Source organism: Berghia stephanieae, chromosome 4, assembly GCF_034508935.2.
Source record: "Berghia stephanieae isolate SIO BIC M18660-M18661 chromosome 4, UCSD_Bste_1.3, whole genome shotgun sequence".
Lineage (NCBI taxonomy): Eukaryota > Metazoa > Mollusca > Gastropoda > Nudibranchia > Aeolidiidae > Berghia > Berghia stephanieae.
In genome coordinates this window covers 19,865,736-19,887,049 of record NC_088363.1, presented here as the reverse complement: position 1 = coordinate 19,887,049, position 21,314 = coordinate 19,865,736, and the positions used below count along the sequence as shown (strand labels likewise).

At 32.3% G+C, this 21,314-nt stretch overlaps 1 protein-coding gene across 1 annotated transcript in view; it reads left to right on the top strand.

The window, feature by feature from the left end:
- The window catches only part of LOC144970187 (anoctamin-7-like), a 45,132-nt gene extending 25,402 nt beyond the window's left edge, over positions 1 to 19,730 (top strand). The window contains 7 exon segments of the mRNA XM_078909568.1: positions 1,449 to 1,582; positions 2,339 to 2,419; positions 2,877 to 2,962; positions 4,667 to 4,690; positions 7,882 to 7,968; positions 8,950 to 9,079; positions 19,501 to 19,730. Of these exon segments, the coding sequence (XP_078765694.1) occupies positions 1,449 to 1,582; positions 2,339 to 2,419; positions 2,877 to 2,962; positions 4,667 to 4,690; positions 7,882 to 7,968; positions 8,950 to 9,079; positions 19,501 to 19,599 (641 nt within the window). The 3' untranslated portion in view covers positions 19,600 to 19,730.
- Positions 19,731 to 21,314: the final 1,584 nt, after the last annotated feature.

The following is a 21,314-nucleotide window of genomic DNA, read 5'->3' as shown; positions in this document are numbered from 1 at the left end:
TGTTTTATTCAGTAATTATTTGTAAACAAATGTCATGGTAAAAATTGAGTTCATTTAAGTTAATGAACAACCAAAACCTTTAAGATCATCAGAAGCTCAAAGCTTCATTATGTAAGACAAATTTCTGCCTTAAAGCTTTTACTAACATTGCTCCACGTTTGTGGACTTCTCAGAGTGATAAGACTAATTCTTGTGATGAATATGATGCTTTTAAGAAACTCTTGAAAACAGAGCTATTTTTACGCTAGATGAATGTAACTGTTTATAATAATTGATGTTATGTTAAGTGGATGTGTGTGTGTGTGTGTGTGTGCGCGCGTTTGTGTTTGTAAGCGTGCTTGATTTGTAAGGCGCTGTTGAGCACTTTACCAGTGGATAGTAAGTAGTCTTTCAGAGCCATTCAGCCCATGGAGCCGGAGTTTATCCTGGTTTCTATAGCGTGAAACAGACAGTAGCAATTGCTTGCTATCATTTGGATAGGACACTAGTCTATCGCAAAGTACTTCCGCCAAATCTAACAGGACTCATCTACCCATTCACTGCTGGGTGGACAGGGGGTCAGAAAAAAATCTTGACTGCACCTGGGATTGATCTCAGCCCCTTTGTGTGTGAAGCGAGTGCTCTACCAACTGAGTTTTCAAGACCTCCAGTGGATAGTAAAGCGCTAAATTATTATTATTATTATTATTATTATTATTATAATTATTATTATTATTATTATTATTATTATTATTATTATTATTATTATTATTATTATTATTATTATTATTTTTAAAAACCCAAAAGTTATAAAATGAAATGGTATGTAAAGGTATTTAAAGTAAAAGTTATTTTTTAAAAAGTAAGCCAACATATATGAAATAAGGATAATATTATAGAGAGGTGATTCAATAATTATGTTTATATTTATAGAACATTTTACTGCTTAGAAATAATATAAAACTTCTACTCAATCTCTTATCTACAATCTTTTACTTTAAAGCAAATGATAAATATTTCTATGAATAAGGTGATAATCAAAATACTGTGATCGTGCAAAATAATTTATTTATTCCTCAGATGAATTATTTACGCAATCGCAATAACACGATTTTTATGTTATATCCCTCTCTACTTTTTAGTATAATATCATTTAACCTTTACCAGTTTATAAAGTATCTTCATAATCATTTGATTATTTATTTACATTGGACAAGAATTTTATTATAAGTATAATCGACACAGAGTCACCATAATATATCCGCGTGTTTTCCACAGTACTTTTTAAGACTTTTCATATTCTTTGCCAATTTTTATTTAATTTATTATCATTTGATATTTCTTTTATTTATTACCTAATTGTGTTGTGATACAGAATTATAATTTCCACAAGGATCAATAAAGTATATCTGATCAAGCTGAGTGTTATTTGCTGTATCATCAATCTTTAATTACCCACATTATTTTAGGCATGTGGTTTGACATTCTTCAACTCGTCAATTTTATTGGAGTCCTTACGAATGCCTTCATCATTGCCTTTACATCTACTTGGGGCGACCAATTTGACTCTTATGGAAAGTTGTGGGTAGTCATTGGCTTTGAGGTAAGAAATGCTGTATGATACGCAGTCGCATCTTTCTAATCCTGAACTCCAAAATCCAGATGACTCCATTATCTAGACAGGTTGCCTAGGGAAGGTTTTTTTTTTTCTTTATTTGTACACATTAGCGACTGATTCCACTTTATGAGGATGTCTCTGTATCAGGATAAAATGCTGGTAATGGAGGTGTTCGGATTGGAGAGACGTGACTTTATAATATCAAAATAGTTATCCAATTTGAGGAACTGTGATTATTACTAAATCTACAATGATAGTTGTACCACATAGGAAACTTAAATTGATATCATGGTAATGGAGATGGACAAGAATTTAACATTTCATGAAAGATGATAAATAAATTAGAATATTAAAAATCAAATCACGGTCATGTTTAATCAAACTCATGATATACAAATGAACTCTTTATGTTTATTGTAAATATCATGAAAAAATTAGTGATAATTGGTTCCATATGTCAACAACCCATTGGTTCCATATGTAACCAACCCTTGTGTTACAAATAGAGAGAGAGAGAGAATACTATCAGCCCTTCATTTATTTTGCATTTCACTCATCACATGATTGGTAAGAGAAATAACAAGTTATCAAATTGAATACAAATATAATCCTTCTTAAGATAGACCAAAACAAACAAAAAAAAAGCTTTAGTGCATTCATGGTCTTTAATGTGCCCAATATATTGTTGTCTTCTTTATTGACGAATACATTTAAAACAACTCCTTGCTACTCTCTCTCTAGCACATTGTGTTTGCCTTGAAGTTTATCCTGGCTTACATGATACCTGACGTACCACAAAATGTCACACTGGCCATTCGAAGGGTAAGTCTTTTAAAGTATCCGTTTTCCACCCGACACATAGACACACACAAACATATGTACATACATACATACACTTTCAAACGCATGTTTACCACTACTACTACTACTACTACTACTACTACTACTACTACTACTACTACTACTACTACTACTACTACTACTACTACTACTACTACTACTACTGCTGCTGCTGCTGCTGCTACTACTGCTGCTGCTGCTGCTACTACTACTACTACTACTACTACTACTACTACTAATACTAATACTACTACTAATACTACTAGTACCACTACTACTATTACTATTGCTACCAATACAACTTCTACTATTTCAACTACAACTACTGCCTCATTTAGCACTACTTTTAACACCATTGTATTATCACTATCACCATCATCATCGTCGTCGTCTTCATTATCACAATAACCACAACATAAATCCTTTCGTGTGTCTGCAGGAAAAGTATCTTGTTCTGAAGAAATTCGATGAAGGGTCTAAACAACCAGTTGAGGAAGACTACAGCAGTTTGTTTCCACCTGGAGGGTGAGTAATTTTATATCTTCAACAAGATTAGCTTTCCATACAGAGTCTAGAGTCGCCTATTGTGAAGATTTAATAATGTGTGTCAGTGAGAATTAGATGTTTAACTCTTAATTTTATAGGGTTCCGCACCGTATGGTTATACAGTTAAGTTTTTCTGCTATTAATAGTAGATTGCCTTTGTGTGTAGAATTTTCCCTTCTTTCTTTTCTTATTTTAATTTTTTTTTTATTTTTTGGTAGGGGATTGGTAAATAATAAATGTATTAAAAATTAGGAATTTTAATGCCGTGTATTTAATGATCCAACAATGATCCAATGATTGACAAAATAGTGAGGAAAATTGTTAATTAAAACAGTAATTTGATTCCTGAAACTCATGCACCAAAGTAGAAAATTGAAATACTTTCTCTTTGCATAACCAACGCAACTTGACTTTTTAAATCAAGTTTTTTTCACCGGCTGCTGGCTTGACTTCAAGTTACTAATTTAAGTTTAAATTATATAAATCTTTAAAATTTTTTAATGAAATGTGAACATGAAATAGATTGTAAAACGGTCAGCCAACAACCTTTTTGGTGTTTAAAAGATAAAATCACCATTCGATTATTATGATATGGCAATAACAAAGTATTTGATTTAGCACTATTTTAGCACTTTAATTATGTTGTTCTATTTGAGATGTTTACGGCCTTTTGGTACACATTATTGGACGACAATCTGTTGGAACATCGTTACTGTACATCATTACACAGAGATGTCTGCAGTCTAGATATGTGGCTAACATCAGTGTACAAAATGTTTTTGTAACGTTCCAGTATAATTGTAATAAACATATATTATGTTAAGAAACTTTAGACGTGACTAAATATTTTTTTAAACATCAAAAATAGCGTTGTTGGTACTTGGTTATACTTTAAATCAAATGAGATGCTAAATATCTTACTATATCGTTTGAAGTGTTAAAGAAGGTGATGTCATCTGTATGTGTTTTGTGCGGTGATGTTTTTATTTTTATAGAGCTGAATGAAGATTAAATGAATGAGATTGGTAAGCTTTATTCTTTTTTTTGAGATAGAGGATTGGAGACATAGAATGTTAATTGTTTTCTATTTATCAATAACACCAAAAAAGCAAAGGCAATATAATGAATGCAGAACCATGCAGAAAATGTGGCTCAGAAGATTAATGTTGAAATGAGGTGCACACCAAACCATATTTTTGTGTCAAGGTTACCAATAGTTTGGGCGTACAAGTAGTGACAATGCTTAATGGTCAGGCACCTCTAATATATTGGTGCACACACTCGCTCGCGCATGTTTATGTGTATATATATATATATATATATATATATATATATATATATATATATATATATATATATATATATATATATATGTGTGTGTGTGTGTGTGTGTGTGTGTATGCGTGCGAGCGTGATGTGCTTATATGACATTGTTCAATAAAAATAAAAGTAATAAACTGTGTGTTGCCTTGTAGTCCTTATTTATTGTACAAAACAAAATATTAAGGGAATGAGATGTTTCAATGTACGGAACTAGATTAATGAATATAGTAATGATATAGACTATGTTGGTTAGTCGTATAGGGGAGCCAGAACAAAAACTTGTCATTCACCTCAATCTTGCTTTTATTCAATTTAATTTTTGTTTGTTTGTTTGTTTTTGCCTTTGCATGCATTCTTTAGACGTTCTGGAGATGCACCAAGCAAGTATGATGCATGTTTTTATTATGCTTTAGCATTTATTAATTAATGGCACTAACAACGATTCTTGAATTCTTGAAATTGTTATTATTGTTGATGTCAAGTTTTTATTGAACAGGGAGTAATTGATAGATATTAATTGATTTGCTTTAAACCTGATTTACCTTTAATTGCTTTATGCTGTTTATTGTTTGTTTGTTTATTTATTTATTTGATTTTGGGGTTAAAAAAAAGAAGTCGAGCTTTGATGTTTTCAATTTTAACTAAACTTCTCATATATATTTTTTACAATAATTCTTGCTTACGTTTGTTAACTGACACACAGTAAACCTGGATTTTCCGCCACATTTGGGGCAAGTGAAATGGACAGTCTCACGAATTTGGGTCTAACCAACAGATTTATTCTGCATTTATTACATTTTGTGTTCATCATTAAGTTTGAATGAGGGCGGTATAGCGAGGTTTCACTGTATGGATTAGACGTGATGAAATTGTATTTAAAAATGGCAGTATAGAATTTCAAAACAATTTCATATATAGTTGAAAGGCTTATGAAAAACAAGATGATTTCACATTGTTTTCGTGATTATGATCATTTTAATAAATAGATCACAGTTTGCCTGGTTACTCTACAATATCAATCTATTCCCTAGTCTTTGTAAGTTAGACTTAGGCCCTCTTTTAAAACTGTTAGCTCCGCTTTTTTCCATTTCACGGCCCCTCTTGATTATGAAATTTGTAATGCAGTAATTCTTGGCAATTGATTGTGAGAGATGGGGTGTGAGAGATGGGGAGTTGTTAGTTTGAGAGGTGATAGCACACCATGTTATATCACACTTTTCATCATGGTGGTGGAAGGGTTATCTGAAATGCTATAGTGTTTTCTTATATTATTTTTTTTTGATGATGATGATGGTGATGTTGATGATGATGATGATAATGGTGATGATAATGGTGATGATAATGGTGATGATAATGATAATGAAGTCCAGATTGTGAACAAAATTATAAACTGACAAAATTTGATCCACAATATATTGGTAACTCGATGATGCCTTTAGTAGTAGTGTAACGGCTCCATTTTGATGTATCCTATTACACCATTAACTTTGAGATCGAAATCATTATGGAAATTAAAGTTTTATGACAGTGTTATGATAATTTTTTATTCTGATTATCCATGCAAGCAGATTCACCCAATTAATCACAATAGCCTTTAAAAATGTCTTTATCTCCCAAACACCGAAACAATTAAGACACTAAATATTCATTATCTTTTGAGAATCACAAAATTTTGCGACCTCTGAGACTAAAAATGGAATAATAACAATTCTTGTCTCACAAATTTTATTTTCGAGATTCTGTCCATCTTCTCAGGGGGTGGCCATGACATAATTTACAAATAGACATCTGATCGTCTTCAACACTTTGAACAGATGGAGATTTTTGCTCCCAGTTATTGACTGTAAAGCCCATCTCACTACTAGTAGTCAAATAAGCAAGAAAGTTTTTAAATTAAAAGTATTATTGAATTATCATTACTATTGGTGATAAATGTCTTCTGCCTTCTATTCAACATTAGTAGGTTGATTTGTGAAAATCTAAAGCGCTGGAAACGTTATTTGTGACTGGCCGTTTTTTTTTCAGGGAATCAGTTAAATGTATTTTTTTTTTTTAGAAAATGAATTATCTATTGTTGAAAAAGAGTCTACTCCAATGTTTTGTATTCAGAATTCTTTGTTTAAATAGAGATATTGATAGCTTAGAGCAAAACATTAGGTCAATACAAAACGCCCTCTGGCAAAATAACATAAAAATATAAATGTTACCCAAGAGCCCACCTGAATTGTCGGGGCATATCAATAATTTATTCACATTACTTTCTTTACACACCTTTGAAGTGAGTTTCTGAATGTTTCGCTTTTCCCATCAAGCTGTTTCATTTAACAGAATCAAAATAACTGTTTTGTCACTGGTCAGTGGACCATTGTATTTCTACCTCAAAGGAATTTTTAAAAAATAATTATATTAGTGTTTTGTGCTAAACATTTTTTTATGAGCTAGGTCCGTGGAGTGTTCTATTTAAATTTTCTTTTGACCTCCAACCACAATGTGGCATGACCATCGTTAGAAGTTTTGAATAACTGTTAAATCACATAGATTAAAATAACTCACCCATAGATAGTGGGTCTGTGTAACGAGAGAAATGAATTTTGCCTTTCCCCCTTTTTTAAATTTGTAAATACATTCATGGATTATGCCTGCGACGGTGAGCGGAGTAGCAGGAGGCCAGGGAGAAGATGGTTCATCTCCATCTGTTCTAAGTGTTGAAGCTGGGTCTCAAAACACAGCAGAGTGGATGAGGAGAACAACGACAGAAGCAAGACATGTGGCTCAGTCAAATACCAGAAAGAAGTTCTGTCAGCTTATTTGAGCAACAAGGATCTGCCTTAAAGAAGAAAAGAAAAGACATATCTGTCAGTTTTTCTTTTAAGAGTTCTTAATTCCTACTTCATTTATGCATTCATAACCAAACAGACAATCATATCGCTGATAACCTTTTAAATAGAAACATGATTTGAGAACTTTGGTGGTTGGGTGTCTGAGTGTATAGGAGATGGAATCTTTCTCTTCACTTCAAAGTTGGTTAACTTTCAATGAGGGATCGTAATTGGTATCAGGACCGGGTGATTTTAGTTGGGTCTCTTAATCATTATGGTTCCATTTTATGACAAGTATCATTTTATAAAGAAAGAAAGAGCATTTCATATTTCTCATCCGATTACAAATCATCTCTTTCTATGGTCGCTCTGATGTAAAAGTGGTATTTTTCTACTATTCACCACTCTTTACTCTTCGTGTCTTGTCATATGATTTTTCAAACACATATTTTCTTTATTCTTTTCGTGGTTCGCACAGAGCTTACAGAAAGCTCCCTCTACCACGACAATTGCTTTTATAACTTTTCTCTTGAATAACGTAGACAATCTACTTCTAGCTACACTTAAATGACATTTGTTAACGGGTTGATTAGTCCAACTAGTGTATGCCGACCTTCTTGTAGGATTAAGAAAATGTGAAGGCTATTTGAGTTTTTATTTCTTTCCACTTTCGTTTTCACTAATTTTAACCGTTTGTTTCTTCATATCACATGATAGCTATTTTATTATTTTTATTTTTCGATACATTTTCTTTAGCATCCATAATGATATTGCAGAAGAAGATGAAGATGATGATATAGAAGTCAAACCAACATCACTAACACGTCGACAACGTAGCACAGGGTGAGATGAATATGAATTAATATGTGCACACAACACCATATGTAAAATACATAGTTTGTCGTAGTGGACTTTAGCACCAGGCTTCTTTTATCTTTAACGATTAATGTAGGACGTGTGTACTGACCATGTGTGTAAATAAAGATCTACCTCATTGTAAAAGACTGTGTAGAGAGAAAGTTTTCATAATGGCTAAAATACTTATTTATTATATTGATTTCCAGTTGGGGCTCATTAAAAACATTTTTGAATCATTTCTTTTTGAAATTATATAGTGTAATGAACTAAAGTCAAGAAGGATTTTAATAATTTGCAAAACAAAAACTGAATTATCTTTATACAACTCATCACATTAATCAGATGTGTTGAGCTGACCTGGCATTTAAAATTGAATTTAATGTTAAACGATGCAATTTTGTTCGAATCTTTATATGCAATCTGCTTTCAAGAAAAAGAATTGTTTGTACTTAGCTTAAGTGCAAAAATCTAAATAGAGTATTTTTTAAAATTCACATTTTGGCTACTAGTTCATCCTGACATACTACTAAGTATTTCTAGACTGTGAACCATGTATACATTTTCAATGTTGTAGCAATAGAGAAAAAATAATAATGAAAACTGCTTGGTTTTGAAAAATAACAGAAAATCAAGTTGATCAAGAATGAGAGCGTGAATATAATTTGGATTTTAATTTCTAAAAGCTGCGATTGAACAAATAATTGCACCATATTTTTGGACTTACAGTTTGTGCTTTTCACACACAGTCGATGTCATTGAGTGATTTGTTTACAGAACTACGCTGTATATTTTCTTTTCTTTGATTTTATTTCAAGTTATTCTTTTCATGTAACCCCTCACTATTCACATTTTAATTTTGTAATAAATGTAAATGGCTATCGGCTTTTGTGGGGGAAAAGTCAATCTGATCTATCCAATTTAAATTACTAATCGCGGGTTCCTTCAATTCATTTTTTCCTCATTCAGACAAAATGACAAAACTTTCAAAGATATGCATGAGGTAGAGACGAGAACTGAGAGTGTCGATAAGGGCGTCCTCTACATGACCTGTATAAAAATAGGAAAGGAGAATATAGACGATAACGAAATCATCTATGTAAACTTCTTTTTGAAAATATTATTTGGTTTTGCACAACAAGCATGTGTTTAGATATTTTGTAGGTGTGACGGTGCTTGACTTTAACACGTTTTTGGAATTTTTATTCATTATTCATATATTTTGAAAGTTTAAAATTTATATTTGCTTTGACGCACTGGTATTTGTTTGCAATTAATTGGCTGGCATTATTTTTAATAAAATCTAAATCAAAACAAAAGAATAAATATGAAAATATATGTAATGAAATTATAAACTTTAATCATATCACAGCGGACCAAGTGCTCAAACATGTAACCACCTAAGGCTTTGAAAAAGATCTTGATTTGTATGCATATAATATATGCTTTTGGCACACTGTTTTTAGATAACTCCGCAAGATCTAAAATAAAGTGAAGAATACAATTATTGTTTCATTAATAATGACATTTGTGAATGAATTGTATCATCATAGCTATTTGCTTTTTTGACCGCATTTTCAAACTTGAAAAATATGATTAATGATACAATAAAACCAATCACGATTATTTTCAGTTGCCTAATAACATGGTCTTTGTAAAAAATAAAGTGTAGGTTTTTGTGAGTTTCTTTAGATCAGTCATAAAATTGACGTTTAACAAAAAAGAAAGAAATTATTGCACATGTGAATTTATTTTTTCACGTTATAGATGTACGTTGAGTATCTATTGATTTCTATGATACATAAATCAATCCGAATAACAGTCTTTGACGTGTAATTATTTCGTTGTAAATAAGTCCAAAATGTTCAAGACACAAACTTTACTAGAGGAGACATGAGTTTGTTAATGATTTTACGAGTTGTTCTATAAATATGCTTTGAAAGGTATAGTGGTTTTTACTATGAAACAAATTGAATCAATTTTGCAAAATATTTAAAGAATTTATAACGCTCGGATGAAGTCTTTTATATTACAAGGGGTTTGTTATTGTTATATGTGAAGTTCAATGACGGATGAAGGGAGTGAAAGCGACAGGGAAATGCATTCCCTTATTAATTATGCAATCAAAGGAATGAAAGCAGTTGTTTGCTATTGCATGTGATGTTGACAGCTTGTTAACAAAACTAACGCAGGATACAATGATCGTGAACTAGTACTTTTAGTTGGAACAACAATGTGAGCTTTTTTTAAAAAAAAAAAGTGATATTAAGCTGATAGAATCTGTAGATTATAAAAAAGTAATAAACAAAAATGAATATAAGCTTCAAAAAAGAACAAAATACCAAACACAGAACGTTTTCGGCTTAAAACCCGTCTTCAGCCAACAAAAAAACCCCACCAAAATACAAATGAAAACATAAATACATTTCCTTCTAAAAAACAGATTGACGACAAGGAATATTATTGTTATTATTATTATTATTATTATTATTATTATTATTATTATTATTATTATTATTATTATTATTATTATTATTATTATTATTATTATTATTATTATTATTAAAGATAATAATAATTTCAGTCTTAATACTTAATTGATTTTAAATCATAAGTCGCTGTCAGTAGTAATTATTATTTACTGAAATATTCCTAAAATTACCATGTTGGAAATCCTTTTCAAATGCCAGTGCTCTTTCTAAGTAGCTCATTAACCGAACCACAAAGAGTGTTGACCATATAGTTTTAACTACATCCCTCCCCAAAGCTAATAATATTGATAATATTTTCATTGAGAAACTACGCCTCATTATATTCAGGATATTGCTTTGTTAAACCATGTTATTATGTATACATTTTTAAAAAAATAAACGATACTTTGTTTTTAAATTATTATTTTTGTCATCTTAAAATTTGATGATTGAATATATTTTTATGAACCCAAATAGACTTTTTATAATCTAATTATACAATGCGTACACCATTACAATTCATCAACTGGGTGGGTACCGTTATAGTTTAGACTCCCACATCTGTCCAGAATTTTGACTTAATTTTACAGTACAGATAACTTTCATTACAGTTACGATATAGTGGATATTTAATACTTTGAATAACAGGACCCATGCTTCTTAAATCCCTTATTGTGCTTCATCTGCTTTACTCATGTAACTAACATTTTGTTTTCAATAAAAATGTTTTTTTCTAAATCACCTTTCTGAATTTCTCTGATCGGTGTAATTGCTCATATGACATTTTCTCTAATTATATTTTATTACGGTAATGAAGAGTTTCACTGTAAACCCTTTTTTACACTTGAGGATATGCATGACAGCGCTGTCAATAAGCATATATTTTCGGTAATCACATTAGTTTTACATTGCGCCAATTCGGAGGAGACATGTGAAATTCAATTAAAAGTTTTTTCTTCTTGCAATAATGATTAACCAGTTAATTGCTGAGCTCTGGAAAAATTCGAATTAAAAAATTTGGCCAGAAGCCTCGTCCTTCAAATAACGATCTATTTAAATGACCCTCAGCTTGGCCAAAAAATCTCAAACCTGGGGCATCGCGAGGTCTCAGGTTTGAGATATTTTGCCAAGATGTGAGTTATCTAAATCGATTGATGTTTGAAGGACGAGTTTTCTGGCCAAATTTTTAAATACGGTGTTTTCCAGAGTACGGCAGTTAATTGGTTATTAACTTGAATTTAAAAGGTGCACATTTATGGTAAAACTCTTTATTTGCTGAATTTGAAGTCGTCTTGTTATAAGTTTCACGATATTGAAAGAATTTCATTGTTTCAATTTTCGGTAATGAGCTTGCTAATTCTTTTGTTTTTATTTTTAAAAATCTTGTATCATTTCTATTTGAGTCAGAAATCTAGTAAAAGCATGTAACTATCTTGTTTCTTTTTCGGCAATATGAAAAATGGCAATAATGTATTTATAAATCTGAGAGTATCAAATGCGTGATACTATAGATTTTAAATTGTACATATTTTACTTTGATTGCATTCTCTTTCTTCAATATCTCTCTACGAAACTCAGTAATTTGTCTTTAAAAAACTCTACATTATTTTTATCGCTCCAAAACAAAAAAAAGAACACATTTTTTGTAAACCACCAATAACCTTAACAGGTCTCCATATTGAAAATTTTGGCTCACCAGAATAGTAAATGACACAAGAACTCTATCCCAATTAAACTTCACTGCTTCATTAAATGTTCATTTTTGAATGTTTATATCATTTTCTAAATCATGTGAAAACTCCAGGGGAACCGGTCAGAAAAAGGTCGGCCAAGAGGCTGTTTGGGAAATTGATGCAGCAAGGTCAAAATTGCCTCCACTGCATAGCAATCCTCCACCGGCCCCCTCTCCAAATGTATTATATGCAGTAGGTCAGTAGCGTTGATTACAAAAACATCCTTTTGAAATAAGTTAAAGCCATATTGTTTCTCTGCCGGTCTTTCAGCGATAGAGAATGATTTAAAAAGTATAAGTAATGAAACCAAGTAATTCATTATGTATTTAACAAAAGTATATAACTAAATCAGAGCAGGAAACTCTCATTATTATGTGTCCGTATCTCCTTTGTTTTGAATTTAATATGACAAGTCATTTTTTAAATGCATAGCTCTGGATTTGCTTTTGAACGTAACATAGTTTTAGAATACTTTTTGTTTTAGATATATTTTTTCTCGGCATTTTACTTATTATAGATTTATTCATAGGCATAATATTTTTTTTTGCTTTAACGTTGTTCAGATTCAAGCCTAAATGAATCATCTAGCTAGATTTGTTCATGTGAGCATAATGTTGTGATTGTCTTATTGTGGTAGTTACGTCTTTACAATTCAGTAGATGACATCCTCAGCCTGTGATTGATTGGTTTTGTGATTCAACTTTTTGGATATATGTATTTAGTGATGGGCTTCGTTCATTTTGTTCAAAATTGAAACATACACACACAACCATACAAACATTCTTGAGTTGAATGATACAGTGAAAACAATAGGTACTAGATTTAAGGCAGAAAAAAGAAAATCTTTTCTTCTTCTTCCATTAAAGCCAAAGCTTCAGGCTGAAGATTGTAATGCCGTCTTTTCAGTAACAGGGGTTATACAGTAAAGAGGAGAAGTGTATGCATGGTTTTTGGCTGCTCCTTTAGCCCTATGGTTTGTTATGAAACTATATATTTCACAGATGTTGCATGTCTATTTTTATTATGTTAGTCGTTTGATATGACGTCATATAGAAATATAAAATGTCTATTAGTCAATTCGTTAATTCTACCGAGCCCCGCTTTTGTTTTTTGGTGTAAATTATTTCTATTTTTGTAGACAAAATTTCAAAACCCATGAAGTTAACATTGAATTTACTAAGTCTGATTTCTTGTTGTTGCAACGTTCACTTTATATTTTGCATGTGCATGAAGTCATGTTTAATTATAACTGTTTATAAATTTCCGTGTAATATTTGTCATTTATTTCTTTTTCAAATTCTCATGTTGTTGCTTTACAATGTTTTAACTTAGGTATGTAGGATTGTGGAAAATTTTCAAACAAAAAGATGCAACGAATTTACAGTATTTTTTATAATTTACAATTGTTATATAATTCAAACAAATCAAATCATAAATGACGGCACTCTGACTTGAATACATTATATGGCAAACTGATGATATACTTGATACAACACAATACTGGAAGATTGTGGCTTTACTTCTCATACGTTTTTTCAGGTTTTCGGAAAGACTCAGGTCTTGAAACTATGTATTATATATTTTACATCACATTGTAACTTTCCAATCTATGCAAAGTAGTCTAAAATTTGGACATGGATAAGAATAGTAATAGTAAATTACCATTAAAGGCTCTCGAACATACTTTTCTACATTATCATCCTTAATGAACAAAAGCTTGGGTCTTGTAGTCCTTCAGAACCATTTGACCCATGGAGCCGAATTTTCCGGCTTGAAATGGACAATAGCAATTTAGTTGCTATCCTTTGGATTGGATGCTAGGCTATCGTAAAGTACTTTCCACCGATTTTGATAGACCCAACTAACCAATCTCTGTTGGGTGGACAAAGGGCTCAGGAAAAAATCTCGACTTCTCCTGGAATAAATCACGGCCCATTTGCATTTGAAGCGAATGCTCTACGAACTGAGCTACAGGGACACCCCTTGGGCCTTGTGTAACCTAATTATTTTTTTCGATAGCGAAAAGAAAAACGGTGTTGTGACATTTCCTTGGATTTCATAATAAATGTAGCGGATTTCATAGACAAAATATCAAGCAAGTACAGAATCAATTTATCCGGCACAACACCCCATTGTAGTATAAATCAAAATCATAGAAAGCCGAACCACCAATGTCATATTGCCATGCTTCTTTTAACATCATGCAATCTTTGACACATTCACAAACTTTATAGTGTTGTGTCTAGTCTATCAATAAGTTATTGTTAAGATGCTGAAATATCACCCACATCTTTTAAAGCCTTACTCTTTTCTTCAAACTGACTCAAGCATTACACCAGTTTGAAAAGAAGAAAAAAAAAACGGTTCTACTCACCGTGCTTATAACAAATAATAATGAAAATAACCTTAAACATGTTTATAAAAATATTATTAATAGGGAATGAGACATTGATATTTAAATGTATTTATAACTAGGACTTCATATTATGTACACTTTTTAACAAAAAGCATATAATTAACCTGCCTAATTACTTTAAGTATTATTTAATAATATATGGGTAAGCAAGTGACCAGTGTCATAACGATTTAATAAAATCTTTGCTTAGACTTAGATGTTTTCTAGGTCCCCATATATTTTATTGATGTGGTCATGAAAAGCATCTTATTTTTATCTACACTTTTCGGCGATAACATTTAATTTTTATGAGTGAAAAATAAGACATAGAGTAAAGTAAATTAAATTTTGATGTGTCTTAAATATTTTTTAGAAATTATTTTATTTTCTACTATAACGATGAAGATAGTAAGTGTGATATATTTTGAATTTAACGGGTATCTTTGACTAAATTAGATTTATGTAATTGAGTCCGCAACAATTTAAATCGTTTTGATAGTTTCTGCACAATTCGAAATTCAGCACAATTTCTATTTTCCCTCACAGAAATTTTCGAAAAAGGAACTTCATTTCCTGTTTGATATTTTAATTTTTAAAGAACATTATGTGTAATTTTTTTTCAACTTCTGAAAATAAAGATAATACTATATGAAATATAGTTTTACTGGCTCGAGGTGACACATAACTTTAATTTAATGTCATATAATCCTGCGATTAAAAAAAAATTGCTATGCCCCCCCCTATTTTTCTGATTTCTCTCTCTGACTCTCTCTCTCCCTCTGTGTGTGTGTATGTGTGTGTGTGTGTCTTTCTCTCTCTTAAAAAAAGTATTTACTTAGTTTTTTTAGTTGTCGGTGATTTTTTTTCCCACCAAAAGTAAATTCAGCGGTCATATTTTTATTCCATGGCTTTTGATTTCCGGTTTTCACGTTATTTTCTTGTTTGTGTGTTTTATTTTTGTATAAATGTCCTTTAGGAGCAAAGTTTGCTCCTTTTCCAGTGATTACTACATGCTATTAGCCTGAATGTAAAGCTAGTTCATATGATCTGCCATACTTCCCCTATTTATCCAGTCATATAAAATAAAATCTTGGCTGAGAGGAAAGTTTTGAATAATCCATCTGATAAACGAACTGAGATGGTCCATCTTCATATGTGTCAATGATTTACCAATTTACTGAGACCCTGCTTTTTACGGGTTTTCCATGGGGGGGGGGGGGGGGGGGGGGGGGGGGGGTATGTAAGGCATCAACTTAAGTCCTCCACTCCAATCTCTTCTGAGCCAATTGTCTTCAGTTCGCCTCTACTGTCGGTCTCCAAGTGTTCATCAGTCGTCCATGTTTTCTTTTTCCCTTCAGGTGTCCTGCCTCAGAATGTGTCCAAACCACCTCCATCGTCCTCCTGATGTCGCTTTGAAAACAATTTTCAATTCTTATGTCTTTAAATTACATTTATTTGTTTTCTATAATTTCATGTCTTAATCCTAGTGTTTTTTTATGTCTGAACCCCAGCGTAATAAATGTCTTAATCCCAGCATTATTTGATGTCTAAATCCCATCGTCATCTGATGTCTGAATCCCAGCATTATTCAATGTCTGAATCCCATCGTCATCTGATGTCTGATCCCAGCGTTATTCAATGTCTGAATCCCAGCGTTATTCAATGTCTGATTCCAAGCGTTATTGGATGTCTGAATCCCAGCGTTATTCACTGTCTGAATAATAATAATAATAATAAATTGCATTTATATAGCGCTTTACCCCGTTGTCACAGGCTCTAAGCGCTTTACAGTGATATAAAACAAAACATATTACAGTGAGACAAGTGTGAAGGAAACGTGATACGAATTCAATTTAACAACAACAAAATATGAAAATAATATTGCAACATTATGACGTAAAAAGATAAAACTTTAAGCGAGATTTGAACGTTGTCAACGAATCCGAGCATCTCACGTGTGACGGGAGAGAGTTCCAAAAATGGGGGGCCGAAAATTGAAAAGACTGTTCACCTATTTTACGCAATGGCTTAGGTTTGACAAGGATTGATTGGTCATTGCTTGACCTCAAGTTTCTATTGGGGACATATATGTTTAGAAGGTCTTTAATATAGGAGGGACTGTTCGTGCTTAGGGATTTGTAGACAACAGTACAAATCTTATAGGCAACTCTTTTTTCAACAGGAAGCCAATGTAGCTCACGGAGAAGAAGAGTTGCTGACGGGTATTTTTTGTTATTGCGTACAATGAGCCTGGCTGCGTTATTTTGAGCAACCTGAAGTTTGCTAATTTTGTCTTTAGTTAAATTCGCCCAAAGGGAGTTACAATAGTCCAATTTAGATAAAACCAAAGAATTAATTAAAAGTTCTGTTATATGCTTCGGTATTAAATTACGAATTTTGCTTATTTTTTTCATTTCTATGTACATAGATTGTATGGTGTTATTCACGTGGCTTGTCATGGAAAGATCTTTATCAATGATGACGCCAAGGTTTTTTGCTTTATTTGAAAATTCTATTGTGCTATTTCCGAGAGTAATTAGTGATTTATTTGCCTGTTTAAGGATACTCGGTCTTCCACACATTAAAATCTCAGTTTTACTATCATTTAATTTTAACTTATTGTGGTACATCCAAGATTTAATCTCATTAAAACAGCTCGTAATTCGTTGTATTAAGAACTGTAAATTACTAAGGGGTGCTGAATCATATATTTGCGTATCATCTGCATAAAAATGATAACTCAGATTGAATCTGGATATCACACTAGAAAGAGGCTGCATATATACAGTAAAAAGGACAGGGCCAAGAACAGAGCCTTGTGGCACTCCAAAATTTAGTAAAACTTGTTCTGACTGAACACCATTCACCACGACAGTCTGCCATCGATCCTGTAAATATGATGTAAACCATTTAAGGGCAATTCCTTTTATGCCGAACGTATTTTCTAGTCTTCTTAACAAAATGTCATGGTCAATGGTGTCAAAGGCAGCTGAAAGATCTAAAAGGCATAATACATTGATATTGTTAGCATCAGCATTACATAACAAGTCATTAAAGATTTTAAGAAGCGCCGTTTCAGTACTGTTTGTAGGCTGACTGAAAGGGTTGTTCCAAACTGTTGTTCTTAAGATGAGATGTTAATTGTGTAAGAACTACCTTCTCCAAAAGTTTTGACAAAAAAGGTAAATTTGATACAGGACGATAATTGTTTAATATATTGTGGTCCAGTGATGGTTTCTTCAGAAGTGGTTTGACGAGGGCACTTTTAAAGCACGATGGAACTTCGCCAGTCAGTATGGATGTATTTATGATTGATGTAATGGATGGTAATAATGTATCGATGGAGCTGGCCAAAAGCTGTGCTGGTAGGGGATCAAGGTCGCAGGATTTAATGGGGGCTTTTTTTATCAACTCGTTTATGAAACTAGGTGAAACTGGTTGGAACTTGTCTAAAGGGGTACCACAGAATGTATTTGTATCTATAAATGGTTCATGCCGATCTAGTTCTGAACGAATGTTATGGATTTTGTCTTTAAAAAAGTTGACAAATGTGTCTGGCAAGTCTCTTTGATTGGTTGTAGATGGTAATGAAGTGCATCTTTCACGTCCAAGTAGATCATTGCAGATGTTAAATAATTGTTTACAAGATTTAGAAGTTTCAAATTTTGAAAGAAAATACGTGGTCTTTGCCTTTTTTATTGTTGTCTTCCAGGCACGAAATGCGCTCTTGAATATTTCACGATGAATCATGAGGCCTGATGTTTTCAGCAGTCTTTCTGCTCTCCGACACTTCGTTTTAGCTTCTTTAACGAATCCCAGCGTTATTCAATGTCTGAATCCCAGCGTTATTCACTGTCTGAATCCCAGCGTTATTTGATGTCTGAATCCCAGCGTTATTCAATGTCTGAATCCCAGCGTTATTCAATGTCTGAATCCCAGCATTATTCACTGTTTGAATCCCATCGTCATATGATGTCTGAATCCCAGCGTTATTCAATGTCTGAATCCCAGCAAACCTAATGCAAACTTGAATCTTATTTTAGTATCGAATGTCCAATTTTAGTTCAGAATCATTTTCCTTTGTTTGGATTGTGTTTAATTTACTGTATTGTCGCTTAGTCTTCATTGTCGTGTCAAACTACGGCCAGAATTTCTGGTTTCTTTGCTTTAAAATAACTGATAGAATTTACTGAATCTCTCAGTCTACTCTACTTCTCAGTATTTAAAGTGTTAAAAAAAACCTTTTGATATAGGTAATAATAGATGGGGAAAGTAATCAATTGCCATGAATAGGAAGTCAATTTTATTTTACTAACATTTGACTTCTTGTCTGTATCGCATCAGTACCACTGCTGGTAATTCTCTTAACGACATTGATGTTCGCGCAGTTCATGATTTAATAAATGAATTTAGTATGCAAAATATGAAATAAATACTTTTTCTCCTAAGTATGACATAAACTTTTGAATGTACAAATAAAGATAATACCTAAATTTAGCAAAGTGACAATTATAGTATTATTTAGTTAAGTAAGTGGAAGGTCCTGGGTTCGAGCCTCGCTCGGTGCATAGTTGTCCTTGGAAAAGGCTCTTTACTCACATTCTCACCATACTCAGGTGTAAAATGAGTACTTAGTCGTTAACAGTGGTGTCTCTGTCGGGAAAAAAAATGATAATATCGCCTAACAGGTGTCATGTCTTGTTCTAAATTATGTTACGTGTTGGTCAGGGACCCTTTGTAAAGCGCTTTGAGCACATTGAGTGGATATTGCGCTATATAAACGCTCACTTTTTTTTTAATTGCTAGAAGTAGAAGTAATAGCCTTATTTGATTCTTTATAAGTCTAAATTAAAACTAGAAGTTATATTATAGAAAAAAGACGGTAATGCTTCTTTCGTTGTTGATTTTTATCTTTCACCAGACAAGAAGCGACGTCGAAAACGTAGATCAAACAAGGATGAAACAGAATCAGGAGACGTCCCTGGTGGAAAATAAAAGCATAAACGGCAAGGAAGAATGAAAGGATGCTAAAATATCACGAAGAGCGACAACATTTACAATAATGACTTCCACATTCATACAGCGACAAAGATTAGAACGGCAGCTACGATTATCTGTCTGTTTTGCATGTGTGCATTGATTTATAAATTTTATTTTTAATCCTTTTACACACCAAGCCTTCTGTTATTGTCTTTTTTCATTCTTCATGAGATCTTAACCTGTTGTTATAGAGGGACATGGATTAAAAAATTTAGGCACCAATGTTCTTATTTTATTCCTTAAACTGCTTGAATCAGAACTCCTTACAAAATTTGATCTTAAAATTGGCAATTTATTTTTTTAAAATAATTTCATTGGTAACAACCACAGTTATTCAATCATTCATTTCCATGTCATTGATGTTGAATAATAATCAAACATCCACAAATTACTATTGTTTACCATATTTTTTAAACTTCAATTTTATTATACATTAAATTTTATTCCTAGTTCATATATGCTGACACCTGGAATTTGGAAATTCCAAATGATCAAGTGATACAGTGTGATTTTTTAAAAAGCGTTCGCAATTTAGTGCTGATAAAAAAAATATCCACAAGAATAACGCTTTATATACAATAATACAATAATGTTATACAATGATAATTATTATTATATTATATTATTATATTGGTTGTTACATTATACATTATCTTTTGAATGAGGAGGTAATTTGATTTTTATTTAATGATCTCATTTTGACTTTTGTAAAAAACAAAAATTTTGATATTTCTTAATTTAATCTCACTTTATACCCATTTACACTAACACTTTTATAACAGTGTTGTCACGTAACAATTTGAAAATCTAATTTGATTATCTTCAAACAGGGGTAAATCTTAATTCTTCTGCCAGTTAAACGATAATGTGGCACTAATCTTTATACATTTTATTTAATAACATAATTCATATTGAGAGAATGTGTTTGCTATCTGATTCAGACAACCGATCAGTGAGTGAATAATAATACAGTGGAATCCCAATAAAGCCAAAACCACCTGAACATAACGATTGTAACATCAATCCACCCGTATAAGACTGGTATCTCAGTTTCAGTGTTATGGCTCATAAGTGCCTGTGTATTTGGTGATTTGTGTGTTTTAATGATTCATGGAAACCAACCGGTCATCTGCATTTTTTGCCAAATTGGGACCTAAAATTTGCGAAAAAAACCCCCAAAATTTGCCAAGAAATTTGCCAAAAAGACCAAAATTTGCCAAAACATTTGCCGAGGAGAACTAAGCGTTTCAGTAAAAATTAACACATGATACAGAAAAAAATATACATAAAAGACAATTTATTACATTTCAGGAGGCTACATTATGAATAGCGTTGTTACAAAGATTTTAAAGGATCATTATCCGTAGAGAGTAGCTTCCCTTGGTTTGGGCCCAGGCACAGAAGTGTGGGCCCAGGCAAAGCTGCAACATTTCTCAAGTTCCGCACTTTTTTTCCCCAACATTTGCCATGCGATTTGCCCATTTTCCCAAAATTTGCCACGATTTGCCAATTTTGGGAAATTTGCCAAAATTTGCGGATCGCCCTGATATTTGTGGCCGCAAAAAATGCAGATGACAGACCAACAAGCGAGTCCAAATGTGAGTTGTCCCTGTAATAATGTTCACTGTGTTTGACACAACTTAGGAACAGTCGGTAACAAACACATTCCCCTAATATATAGGGTGTCCACAATCT